Source organism: Kogia breviceps, chromosome 12, assembly GCF_026419965.1.
Source record: "Kogia breviceps isolate mKogBre1 chromosome 12, mKogBre1 haplotype 1, whole genome shotgun sequence".
NCBI classification, from domain to species: domain Eukaryota; kingdom Metazoa; phylum Chordata; class Mammalia; order Artiodactyla; family Physeteridae; genus Kogia; species Kogia breviceps.
This window is the reverse complement of record NC_081321.1, coordinates 78,778,895-78,793,004: the sequence shown is the minus strand read 5'-3', so window position 1 is coordinate 78,793,004 and position 14,110 is coordinate 78,778,895. Positions and strand designations below refer to the sequence as shown.

Sequence of the window (14,110 nt, the reverse complement as noted above, 5' to 3'; positions counted from 1 at the left end):
AACTAAAAGAACATTATTTGTTAATTAGGGAAATATGCAAAGAAAAGTATTCTGATAATGTTGATGATGTGGTTTCCCCAAACTTGCTACATTTGAATCTTTTAAGCCCATTGTTATAAATAAAAGTAGTCCCTATACTTGGACTCACAAAGAGAGAGAGATTTTCTTTATTCTAGGAAATCATCACTCTGAAGGGTAAGAGAGAATCCTACCTAAAACTTACCGAAGAACCCAAAATTTAAAGTGCTCACTTTAAAACCATTGTTGAGTTAATAGTACATTTTAAAACAATGAGAGGGCTTCCCTGGTGGCGCAGTGGTTGAGAGTCCGCCTGCCGATGCAGGGGACATGGGTTCGTGCCCCGGTCCGGGAAGATCCCACATGCCGCGGAGCGGCTGGTCCCATGAACCATGGCTGCTGAGCCTGTGCGTCAGGGGCCTGTGCTCCGCAACGGGAGAGGCTACAACAGTGAGAGGCCCGCGTGCCAAAAAAAAAAAATAATGGGAATATTTTAAAACCTTCTTTCATGTGGCTTTTAAATAAGGTTACATTATTAACAATATTTTTTAACTCAAAAGTGTTTTGAAATTTATTTGGAAAGCCCAAAATGCTTTTCTCTGTCCTGGAGCAGTTTCTGCCTTCCTTTCTGCAGGGAAGTTGGTTTGGAAAGTTTGTTTTTGCTTTGTTTTGTTTTTGGTTTTGACCAATCATCTAATTTCACAGAAAGCACCATGATGTATGTTGAAAGATAAACCACAAACCTTGATTTTAGTTCTTAGTTCTAGCTGTAATACTACAAAACAGAGGTCTGCTGAAACACATCTTTACGAAATCTTAAAATTAATGTCCACAATTTGGAGTACACAGATTTAGTAGCATTTGGAAATTTTGTGTGTGTGGATTCATGCTTCTGAATACTACTTCAACTCCTGATTTCATATGATAAATAGCATGCACAATGGCACAGAAAAACTGCCATTTAGATATATAAATAAAAGTTTTGGGGTATACAAAGTTTTGTATGTGAAAAAATGGAAATAAGCCAGCAAACTGAATCTAAAAATTGACCTGAATCATTAGGCTATGCACAGTGTTCTCACTTACCATTCTTTATAAATTAAAACTGTTTAAAAGCCATCACACTACGTAATATTACTGTCTATCCCTACCAAATCATATCTAATAGGGAGAGCCCATAACAAAAGGGAGGCTATTCACAAAGAGCAACTTAAATTAGAATTCATTTACATTCCTGTTATCTCCATTTGCAAATTTATTTCAGGGGAGTTTCTGTTAAGAGTTGTTAACACTTGCAGTGGCCCAGAAATGCCCCTAGGAGGCATCAGAATTTTCAGTGTAGAGACAGATTTTACATTGAACCAATGAGAATCTAAAAGTATTCTCTACCAGTACATGCCGTGAACTTATTCATGCCAGGTATGGGAAATGGGGGCCAATCTTCCTATATTCACCCATCTTGAAAACTTCTAGGTTTCTCCCAGAGGAATAGGACAAATAATCCATTCAAGAATTTCATACCCTTGAAATGGCTCACTTTGAGTCCAAACCAGCCTTTGTCCCAAGGAGCTCTTCAAGGACAAACTGGTTTGAAACATACCAATATTATTTAAGTAACACACTGAAGAGATCTGGCCAAAGTAGATCCCTCAAAAATCCTACTCCCCAGGGTCTGTAGAATAGTATAGTTTAAGGGTTAAGAAGACGGTGGCTCTGGAGTCAGACTGCTAGAATTCAAATAGCTCCACCACTTACTGGCTTTGTGACCTTGGGCAAATTACTTAAACTCTTTGGGCTTCAGTTTCCTCATTTATGAAATGGAAGTAATAATTATACCTACCTTATTCTTGTGTAAATCCAATGAATTAATATTTATACAATGCCTAGAACAGTGCCTGGTACATAGTAAGTGTTAATCAATACTAACTACTACTATTATTGTTATTATTTATCATCATCATTATCTTCATCTTTATTGTTCCCATTTCCCTCCCTGACTAATCCATGTTCCTTGGGCCTACAGTAGTTCTCCCGGATCAACTATAGACGACCACTCTATGTAACATCATATTTACCAAAATTCCTTGACCAGAAGCACTCTGGACAAAGCTGAATGTCTTTCAATCCTACTCTACCCGAAATCCTGCTCTGTGACAAAAGTATCCTATTCCCACTTCAAATGAATAATTAGCACCCTGCTTTCTTGGGAAGTTTTTAAAATGGAACTAAACTCAATAACTAAGGTTCTCAATGCCCATTTGAATATACATTGGCGGAATAAAAAAAAAAAAGTAACACATATTGATTGAAAACCTATTATATGCCAGTTACTGGGGATTCGAAGAAATTTAAGCCACAGTTTCTTCCCTGCAAGAGTTTAGTGGAGAGAGGTATATAAACACGATTACCATACAGTGTACTTACATGCAGTTTTCCTATGAAATTTGTATTGGCTCCATGCATGTTTTTTGTTTTTGTTTTTTTTCCAGGTTTGTCAGCCAGAGCAAGGTTCTTGGCAAAACAGTGAAGTAGGCACAGTTTGCCTTTGTCTCCTTCCCTCTCCCCTTTAGACATTCCCTTTCCTTCCACCAGGAAACTACTTCCTCCTTTAAGCAACTCTGAGTACAGTTTTAGGATTGAAAACAGATGGTTATAATCCCTGCTGATATGTTTGTTGCTAATAATTTAAGGATTTACGCCTTCTGAGCTTAAGTACATTTTTGTAGGGAGCTCTTGAACCTAAAGCGCCGTTCAGAAGCTAAAGGAATGAGTCCCAATAGGAAGAATTTCAGGCAACAAGCTGACAGGGAAGCCTCTCTTGGCTGATTTTCATTCTTTACTCATAATTGTTTCTGCTCTATGCCTCTATGTTTTTGCCCATGCTTTCTTACAAGACCTGTTTTCTCTAGTGTTAAAGTATAGACCAAGGAATAGACTGTAGAGCTTTTCAACTTCTTAAATTCTTGCTATATATATTATTGGGCAAGGGTTTGGAATACTCGGGCTTCAGCCTATTTTATCGCATTCTGACAGTATGTTTCAAGCCCCCTTTTACCAAACTCAATTATTATGCTTCATATTCACCATAGAACTCCCACTTCTGTTAAATTAAAACATGCAAACCTTTAATAGGGGGTAGATGAATATTTTATTTGTTAATGAAAAGATATGTTTTCCTCACAATGCTTTCTATTCAAAGGTTTATGCTGTAGCATTGTTGTGCCTGTTTTTGCCCTGCTTAAGAGGAGCAGGTTCTAACAGGCTAGCAGTTATTAGAATGTATCTCTTTTCATGTATAAGAAGTTCATTCTTTTAGAAGTTAATCCTTTTCTCTAAAAGAGACATACTCTCTCTGTAGAAATTAAATCAGTTTTTTTGCCTTTACATTTTGTCTTAAGGTGCTACAAAGCATTGTTCCACTTTCTAAATCATTTGTCATAGCTAAATGGAGGTCTGGGAATTGCCACAGCTGCCTTTAAGTGGGCATTTTTCTTAGGTTCATAGAACAGGCGCTGTTTGTATCCTTTTTTCACAAACATTTTTTAAAGTTCCAATGACGGTATGAAATAATATTCATTTCCCATTGGAATTCAAAGAATGAAAATAAAATCATGTATATGTAAACAATAATGGCACAAGAGTTCAAGGAAATTAGTCAATTGATGAAATTCAGGAATTTCTGAATATTTAGCTGTAAAATCTTTTTTTTCTGCTAACTTTCATTATAAAGTCTAGTAGGACATGAACAATAGTTGGTCCTTTCTTTCTTGGAAAGCAGTTGGGAAGTAAATTTTATCAGACATTCACAAAACAATTCAGTTAATTTGAGTCCTTCAAAGCTTTAACCAGATTGATTTTTCGCTTTGGTAATTCCATTATGGTGAATGTCTGTGGTGAGCATCACTAGATGATGAAATATAACTTTATTTGGAAGGCAGGTGCTAGAATGACAGTCTACAATTACTTAAGCAGTGGGGAAAATGCAGTTCAGAAGGAGGAAAACAGTAGAAGAAAAATCAGAAAGAATACAATTTAGTTTAGGTATAGTCATTATTGGCAAATGCAAACCCATCTTCAGAGACTATTAACATTTATTTTTCATTTGTGCCACATCAGGCAGTGCCTGCAAAAAAGAAGAGATATTCTCCTAGCTCCCCCTTGTTTGACTTTCACATCATTTGGAAACATGCTGCATTGGAGAGATGCCAACAGGACCCAGCCAAATGACACTTAAGTCTTATCTGGTAGCTCAGAAAGGATTATGGGTAGTTGCCTACAGCCAGGCAGTATTCACAATACAGAGCAACAGGGCTTAGAATCATAGAACCTTAAGACTAGAAGGACCTTACAAGTCATCAAAGCCAATCTTCCATCTAATGTTCAAATATTCTACAACATCTTGATAAGTGATTGTCCAATCCATATGCTTGACATGGCAAACAACCAGATTCTCACAACCTCCTGCCATGGCCAATTTCCTCAACTCTATGTTTGCTGACTACTAGAAGTCCTTCTGCCCCAAAGAGAACAATTAAAAAGCAGCTTTTCAGGCTTCCCTGGCGGCACAGTGGTTAAGAATATGCCTGCCAATGCAGGGGACGTGGGTTTGAGCCCTGGTCCAGGAAGATCCCACATACTGTGGAGCAACTAAGCCTGTGTGCCACAACTACTGAGCCTGCCCTCTAGAAACCACAAGCCACAACTACTGAAGCCTGAGTGCCTAGAGCCCATGCTCCACAACAAGAGAAGCCACCGCAATGAGAAGTCTTCACACCTCAACAAAGAGTAGCCCCTGCTCGCCACAACTAGGGAAAGCTCGCAAGCAGCAATGAAGACCCAACAGAGACAAAAATAAATAAATAAATAAAAATAATTTTTTAAAAAGCAGCTTTTCTAAGCAAGATGTGTATCTTCCAATGATGGATTTGAAAGAATTGTTTCCTCATTTTGCCCCCACCTAGATTCTTACTTCTATAGCCTTACATATGAAGGAGTGGTATTTTCTCTTCCATGTCTATTTGCCTCTAATATATAATATTTGTCAAAGTGCACAGGTATTAATGAGCAAGCTGTTCCAGTAATTCCTTAAATTACTGGTTCAAAGTTTGTATGATTCCCTCCCTGTAAGAAAATAGGCTAAAAATGACTTGCAAGTAGGTTAATATTAGTAACAAATAAATACTATTAGACATGAGGCTGAAAACTTGGCCTCTGTGCACTGGTGCTGAATCAAATCTTGGAGACAGAGTTTTGGGTGAAGTAGAAAAGAATGGCTTTATTGCTTTGCCAGGCAAAGAGAGACACAAGGGGCTGGTGCCTCTCAAAAGTGTGTGTCCCAACCTGGGAGGATTTGGTGAGGAGTTTTATAGCAGTGGTTCAAGGGTGGAATTGTTGATAAGGGTCAGGGTGTGTGCAGGGCCTGCACTCCTTTAATCTGACCACAGGTGGTCTCCTAATGAGCTTCTCTGGTTCCTTTAATCTGGCCTCAGGTAGTCTCTTGATAAGCTTCTCTGGAATGAAGAATGCTAACATCTTCCATTTGTTGGGAATTTTAGTTCTGTAAAGACCTTAAAGATATTGTTATGTGTGTCCCTTGAGGCAGAAGCAGGACCCTGCCCCAAAGCTGCACTACTGTTTCTTGGCTGCTCCTCCCTTATCTTTGCATCCCCTCCATTCCTTGATTAGCAACTGTTTGGACCTGCCCTTTGGAACTCAGGGAAGGTCTTGGAGGCTGAAGGCTATTCCCTGCAAACAAAAAACGGGGGACACAGAAAGGCTTTCATGCTCAGGAGTCCCACAGGGACTTGCTTGGTTTCAGATATAGGTAGGAAAACTTTCGACATCAACAGAGAAACATACTCTCAGTAGAGCAGAGGAGTTTATGAAATTCATAGAATATCCAAAATGCCAAGGTATACCTCTTAGATAATTAGGAGTTGTAGATTTTTTTGTTGAAATAGATTTCTCATTTTCCAATTATAAAGCCAGACACCACTCTTCTTCAACTAAGCCTTAAATACATAATCCCATTTTCCTGCTCTTTATCTAGCTTATGTTTGTGTACCAAATAAGAGCTATGTTTAACTTGTTACTAAATTTTCCTTTTTCTGTTGTTTTTTTTTTTCAATGAAGACCTAGTTTTACTTGCACATTTTTCACAAGCATCAAATAGTGGGTGATCTTTCAAGCTTGAATTGTAACAGTTGTATTGCTGAGGAAGGATTTCTTGTTTCAAATGGTCTAGGTAATGATTTACAGCTATTTTTGGTAATTCTCAAAATGACAGCTCCTTGAATTTTTCTGTGTGCAGAAATATTTGCTGGGCTGGCATCTTTCAGACCCTGGGAGGTTCATCCCAATCCTTGGCATGCAGGAATGAGGGAATGCTCTGAAATCTTTACTCCAGAGGGAACTGACCTGTCCACATTATCTTGTGATACATGTGAATGTTTGATGAGGTTTCCCTAAATGTCTGTGGCCTCCTGAGGCCTGGAATTTGTGGGCCAGGACTAACCTATGAGTTGGGTGAAATTACATATGGGCCTTGGGCATTCCAAGACCAAACCAGATAAACTGACTTATAATGATAGTTTAGTTCCTCTAAATAAAAGTAGCAATAATTTGCAGCATCTATGTTTATATAGTATTCAATAAATGGTTGTTTTAAAAGTAGGAAGGATACAAAAAAGCAATAAAATAAAAATTAACAACCTTTTAAAATTCCAAACATTATCAGAAAATACATTTGACTGCCATTGGCTGTTGGAAGGTATAAGCTGGGGTAAAAAATTTTGGAAAAGAAATAATAAAGGAGAGGGAAGAAACAACATAATAGACAAATTAGGAGATAAAAGGAAATCTTTTAAAAGAGAGGAAAATAAAGTATATTTAATATACCTCTCAATCACTTCCTTACTCAAAAATCTTCAATGGATCTTCAGTATTACAGGATAAATTCATCATTCTTAAGATATTTAATGTATTCCGTGGTCTAGATAGAACCTACTTATTCAACACATGTCCTCTAGTTTACTTACTGACTAGTCAGAATATTCCTTTGGGGTTATCTTCTTGTCTTTGCTCCCTGAGGAAAATCCTATGTACTCTTCAAGATACAACCTCAGGGACTGCACTTAGAGTTTTATACAGATAGCAATTATTGACCTTGGTCTCTACTATATTTACTTTGGACTTCTTAACATTGTTTCAAATGTCTTCCTCAGATAGTATTCCATATAATCTCCTTAACAGCAATGATGAATTAGGGATGGTTTATTCTAGGAATTTTCACTATAATTCTATCAAATATTTGTATCCTGGGTGTTTTGTATGTAGTGATTTGGTTTTTATTTTTTCACAGGTTATTATAGAATTTAGACAGTTACAAAACTTCTTTTTCTGCTAATATTCATTATGCTACTAACTTGTGCCAGCTATATAAGTATGCCTTCGCTTCACTAAATTCTTCAACTTTGGAAGATTTTTCTTATTCATTTTTTCAAAAGACTCCATTTGGTTTGAAATCAGGATCTAGTACAAGTAAACAAAGAATCATCCATCTTTTACTGAGAGTTTAAAGAATCTTATCATGCAAATCTAGAATATGACACAACTGAACTTGTCTATGAAACAGAAACAGACTCACAGACATAGAGAACAGACTTGTGATTAGCAAGGGGGAGGGTAGTTGAAGAGGGAAGAAGTTGGAGTTTGGGGTTAGCAGATGCAAACTATTAGATACAGAATGGATAAACAAGTTCTTACTGTATAGCACAGTGATCTATATTCAATATCCTGTGATAAACCATAACGGAAAATATGAAAAATAATATATATGCACATAACTGAATCACTTTGCTGTATAGTAGAAATTAACACAACATTGTAAATCAACTATATTTCAATTAAAAAAGAATCTTACCATGCAGAAGTTATTTGATAGAATTTCTATTTTTTTCATTATGATAAGGAATGTTGAATTTAAAATACTTAATAAAAAGCAGTTGGACTGGAGCATTTCTACCAGAATATATGAAAAATTAGATATCCAGGAGCTAGGATGAAAAGACCTCATTCTTACAGAACAGTAGAAATTGAATTCCTGCAGATCTCCAAATTTAAGTGCAAATTTGTCTTTAGCTCTTGCCTGGACATGTGAACAGTGATGTATAGTAAACTCTTACAGCTCCATGGGACTTTATGTATAAACAGCTCCTAGCAGACATAGTCACAAAGAGAAGCCCAAGAAAATAGGTAACTATAACTCACGTTACACTTGGGCATTCCAAGAGCAAAACCAATAAGCTGAATCTATAATATTAGCTGAGTTTCTATAAAGAAAATCAACAAAAGTTTTTGCAACAGCATTGTACTCTGAATCAATTCTACCATTTAAAAATCTATACCCTGGCTAATCCGTAAGAATGAAAAGGACAGCTATAATTAATTTTCATTAAGCACAAAAACCTTACTTTACAATACATAGAAATTAAATTTAGTAAGATGTCCACCAAAAGTATAGTTTATGAAATTTCCCAGATTATAACTCTTAGACCTCATGTGATTCATTCACAAGTAGCCTGTTATCCTCCAAGCCCTGAATAAATCCTGCACTTGAACTTTATGTGTGCATAAAGGTCTACAGTAGTCATGTAACACACTTGGATAATGCATATGCTATTTTCAGAGTGCCTCTACCAGTAGAACCAAAGACATATATACCAAGGGAATGAAAAGAGAAGGGGGATCCTGGATAAGTTAACACAACTTACTCAAGTGTTAAATTAGGTCCAGCAGTAGTACATCAATGTACTGGTTTTGGTTATTTCCATATTTGTTGAACTCTAAGATTCATTTTGTTTCTGGCCACTCTAAGTACATGTTGTTTTTAGTAGTTCCTTTATCATCACAGTCAGAATATTTTGGATGTATTAAAATAAACTTTGTTCACAGATTTCCCCTAGCCTCCTGGCACCACAGCTTGGTTAATTTTATTTCCTCTTCCTGGAAAGTCTCCTCCCTTCTGCCGGTCAGAAATACTGCCCAACTTCAAGAACCATCTCAATACCCAGTCCCTCTCATGAAGTCCTCAACAACTGCTAATCTATGGTGATTTCTGCATCCTTTGAATTCCAACATGATTTTGTTTCTTAGGTATTTATTTATTGTCTTGTTTATCTGCAATGTTTTTCTATGTAAATTTTTTTTCTCCAGCTACATTATACTTTGCTTAAAGACAGAAATCATGTTTTGTAATGCTTTGTGTACCAAACATTGCCTAAAATAGCAACTCTCTCTTGTAGATATTCATTAAATAATTGTTGACTGGTTGATATAATTTATTACCTTTATGCTGATTGACCTCTTATACTGCTTCTCAAGAAAACAACAACAATACCTCATAGATCCAAATTTGGGAATCCCATTCTGAGCTGCTTTACAAAACGTTCATTTGTACAGTCATGACATCATGTGTCAATAAATGCATTTTGCTACTGGAATTCAGGGAAATACTTAGTTATTAGGAAGTATTCCAGATGATCCCAAATATTAATTTTTAGAAATTATTTAGAACTTTATGAGAGGGATTGGAGCCTGTGCTCTGCAGTGGGAGAGGCCACAACAGTGAGAAGCCTGTGTACCGCAAAAAAAAAAAGAATCCGCCTGGGGATATAGGTTTGAGCCCTGGACTGGGAAGATCCCACATGCCACGGAGCAACTAAGCCCATGCACCACAACTACTGAGCCTGCACTCTAGAGCCTGCGAGCCACAACTACTGAGCCCACATACCACAACTACTGAAGCCCATGCGCCTAGAGCCCGTGCTCCGCAACAAGAGAAGCCACTGCAATGAGAAGTCCGCGCACCGCAACGAAGATCCAATGCAGCCAAAAATAAATAAATAATTTAAAAAACAAAAACAAAAAACAAAACAAAACAAATTTAAGTAAATGCCTAGCCAGTATCTCAGAATTGCTCATTAGAGTTACATATCCTACAGCCAAGGATATGAATTAACAACAAGACAAACTAAAGAAAGGATCTTTCATCTTGATGACTAACTTCTTAGCAAAAATGAATGAATGTCATATGGCTAAAGCCAACCAATGAGATGAGGTTGTGGGAAGAGTGTTCTTTTCTAGCATTGTTTGTGCTCATAGTGCTTACTTATTTTTGTTTGCAGGTCCATGGAAAGTGTATGTGTAAGCACAACACAGCAGGCACCCACTGCCAACATTGTGCACCTTTATACAATGACCGCCCCTGGGAGGCAGCTGATGGCAAAACAGGGTCTCCAAAAGAGTGCAGAAGTAAGTACCAAACACACAGACTCAAAGCCTTCTTTGTAAACATCTGTGGACTCCTTGTTGTCTCTAGAAACACAATATAAAGTAGTAGCCCATATCAAACATAGACCATATCACTGCCCACTGTAACTTCAGCCATTTGGAAACAATTACTGCTTGCAAAATCACTGATATACTATTTTGCCAAGAACGTGTTGCCCATTTGCTGGGGTACTATGTAGGACCTAAGCACCCTCCCTGAGACTTTGACATAATAAAACATGGCTAGACGCAAGAGCAACTGAGGATTAGAATGTGCAGTTACCATCATAGCTGAGATATTGAATTATATCATGAAAATAGCTATCTTGAATTCGGTTCTCAAAACCACCCTATAAAGTAGGTGGTGTTAATCCCATTTTAGAGATCAGGAAACTGAGGCTCAATAAGATTAAGTAACTTGCCAAAGTTAGTAAATGATAGAGTCAGGACTTGATCCCTACTCTTCAGACTCCAAATTAAATGTTTTTTTTCTGTAATGCCATAATGCCTTTCTTTTCACTTATGATACTTGTAGTGACAAATTAGATTTAAAACTAAGCCAGTTCGTCAAGAATGAGACTAACATTGCCATGGCTAATTTTGGGTTTGAGGTTGGAGATTAGATAGAAGGGTAAAAAATATGGGAACATGAATCATTTTTCTTCTTTGCAATTCAAAATGAAATATACATGAAATAGAAATACACATGCACAGAGAAATACACATGCCTGTAACAACGTTTATATTTACAGACTTCAGTTTGACTAGGATATAAAGGCAAGTACAGTGGGTAAAATTGTGAGAAGTCTCTTCCCTTACATAATTTGGAATCATAACTGATTTATTTTAGTTTCTAGGAAATGTAAAGGATTTCCTCTAAGCATAAATCTTAAATTATCTTACAGTATGCTTTTTAAAGACTATGAGTCTGGTCAAAATATCATAACACATCAAGGAAACAATGAAAAACAATAGCACAAACATTTTCAAATGCAGTTGACCTCCAGAAAAAAGTCTGGATCCTTATTCAAATCACTCATCAAGAGAATCTAAAGAATTTCTCCTAAATTCCTAGAGTGCCATTCTGGCCCTTTCCACCGAAACCAGCTGCATATCTAAATACATATAGAACAGAGACTTGTCACTTGGCTCTATTGACTGATAATCTTAGAAATGCCTTTGAGAAATTGTTATATAAGAAACTCTGCAAGCCTCTTCTATAAGAAAATTAAGGCATCTATAGGAGACTACCTCGTACTCACCAGTACAGCAATAGCTGAGGAATAGTACTTCATGTAAGGTAAATCAATCTATCTGCCAAGTTACTAACCCCTGTTCACCAGAAGGTTCCTTCTAGGCTCGGAGGAAGGAGGGAGGGAAGGAGGGGAGAAAGAGAAGGAAGGAAGGAAGAAAGGAAAGCAGCTACTGAAGGCCAGAGGAAATAGGGTGAAAGAGTTCTTAATGTACAAATGTTTTTATACTGCTTTGAATCTTGTACTGTGAAAATGTATACTATTCAAAAAACTACATTTTTTTAAATGGAAGTATAGTTGATTTACAATGTTGTGTTAATTTCTGCTGTACAGCAAAGTGATTCAGTTATACATACATATAGATGTATGTATATATATATACATTCTTTTAAAAATATTCTTTTCTGTTACGGTTTATCACAGGATATTGAATATAGTTCCCTGTGCTGTACAGTAAGACCTTGTTGTTTATCCATTCTATATATAATTGTTTGCATCTGCTAACCCCAAACTGCCACTCCATCCCTCTCCCATCTCCCCTCCCCCTTGGCAACAACAAGTCTGTTCTCTATGTCTCTGAGTGTGAAAAAACTAAATTTTTAAAAATTAGGAATCAGCTTACCCTACTTTTAACTGCCTGAATATTAGAGAACCTGTCATTTTATTTTTAATTCTTTGTTTTCCTCCCATGCTTCTTTTCCCCAGCCTGCAAGTGCAATGGACATGCTGATGCCTGTCACTTTGACATTAATGTGTGGGAGGCATCAGGGAATCGTAGTGGTGGCGTCTGCAATGACTGTCAGCACAACACAGAAGGTCAGCATTGCCAGCGATGTAAGCCAGGCTTCTACCGGGACCTCCGAAGACCTTTCTCTGCCCCAGATGCTTGCAAATGTAAGTGAATTAATGGTTACTGGCAAAAAAAAAGGTTGATTTGTACAAAAGAGATGACTCTCCATCCTTCCTTTGCTCACGCATGGGAGAGAGGTCATGAAATTCTCAGACAATCCACTCACACACATCAGTTAACTTCATTGATAAGGGGTAAGAGTTTTCAATCTGTTAGGTAGAAACAGTACAATATTCATAAAAACAATGTGAATTGTTTCTCGCTCTCCATGAAGTAAAATTGTTTCCTATAGCACCACATTTTGGAAAACAAGATGACTAATAAAAGAGAAAAAAAATGATGAAGAGGGAGATATATTTAAGATCATCTTAAGACCAAACATATGAGTAGGATGCAGACAATAATGGACTCAAATAGACGAAAGAAAGAGTGGTTATATCTGCATTTGGGTCATTCTAGTGTTCATCTCTGCAGTGAATTTGAACACCTGAAAAATGACAGGTTTTGGTTTCATTGTGAATGCAGTTTGGTTGACTCTGCTCTAATGTAGCAATGTATCATAAATGAATTTAGAACATAACAATAATTCCCTACTCTCCCCCCAAATACTAAACTGTTACAGAATGGTTCTGCTTTTTTGTTGGTATAACTCCAAGAAGAGGTTTATTTGAAAAAAGAGTAGAATCTTCAAAGATCTGCTCAACTAATGAGACATTACCTGAAACATGACTGCGAAAGATATATGCAGAGCTTAAGTAAATGTCCAGTGTGGATGAATAGTCATTTAACTACATGAGCATTTCCACGTCTGTCAACTCAGAAATTATTAGATAACAGAAACCACTCAAGACTGATAATGGAGATGAATGATCATGCCCTTCCTTTCCCCGCCAAGGACTCCATGTTCTAGATCAGAAACAGTGACAGGAAAGGAGCAATACAACGGGAAACAATCATTTAAAATCTTGGGTTTGTTTTTCATTTAAAGGAAAAATTCTATTGCTCTTGAAAATACAGTTTTAACCTCAGGCAGGAGATATCTACATGAAATATAAGTGGTCTTACTTATAAGACCACTTATATTTTAAGTGGTTAAGTAAGAGAAAGCTTACTTAACAAGCTTTCTCTCTTAGACTGTGGAAGATAGAATGTGGAACAGCTCCCTTTCAACCTTGAGCCCCAAATTTGGATTTACGTCATAATATTTCTCCAAGAATTCTGTTTGACTCCTCTTCCTTGTTGTACTCAGACTTTCATTTTCATAGGTTTCAAACAGATCTAGAGTAGAAGCTTTCCCTGCCCCTTACGGCTGTGTAATCCTATGCCAGCTGTTGAAGCTCTTTGGACTTCGATTTCCTTCTCCCAACAGGGTTGTAATGAAAACTACATAAGCTAAAGTATGTGTTTAGTGCATTGCTTGTCATATAGTAAGCCCCCAAGAAATGAAAACTAGTATTATAATAACTGTTGTTCTATAAGATAGACAGTGGGAAATAATACTATAGAGTTTCTACTCTTTATTGACTAAAAATACCTTATGTCAAAGATAATTACTTCTGGGCTTCCCTGGTGGTGCAGTGGTTGAGAGTCCGCCTGCCGATGCAGGGGACACGGCTTCGTGCCCTGGTCTGGGAAGATCCCACATGCCGCGGAGCGGCTG

At 37.2% G+C, this 14,110-nt stretch overlaps 1 protein-coding gene across 5 annotated transcripts in view; it reads left to right on the top strand.

The window, feature by feature from the left end:
• The window catches only part of NTN4 (netrin 4), a 111,103-nt gene that overhangs the window by 57,438 nt on the left and 39,555 nt on the right, over nucleotides 1–14,110 (top strand). For all 5 annotated transcript variants that reach the window (XM_059080285.2, XM_059080284.2, XM_067009918.1 and 2 more), the window contains 2 exons: nucleotides 10,203–10,329; nucleotides 12,306–12,494. In XM_059080285.2, the coding sequence (XP_058936268.1) occupies nucleotides 10,203–10,329; nucleotides 12,306–12,494 (316 nt within the window). The remainder of the gene's footprint in view (nucleotides 1–10,202; nucleotides 10,330–12,305; nucleotides 12,495–14,110) is intronic.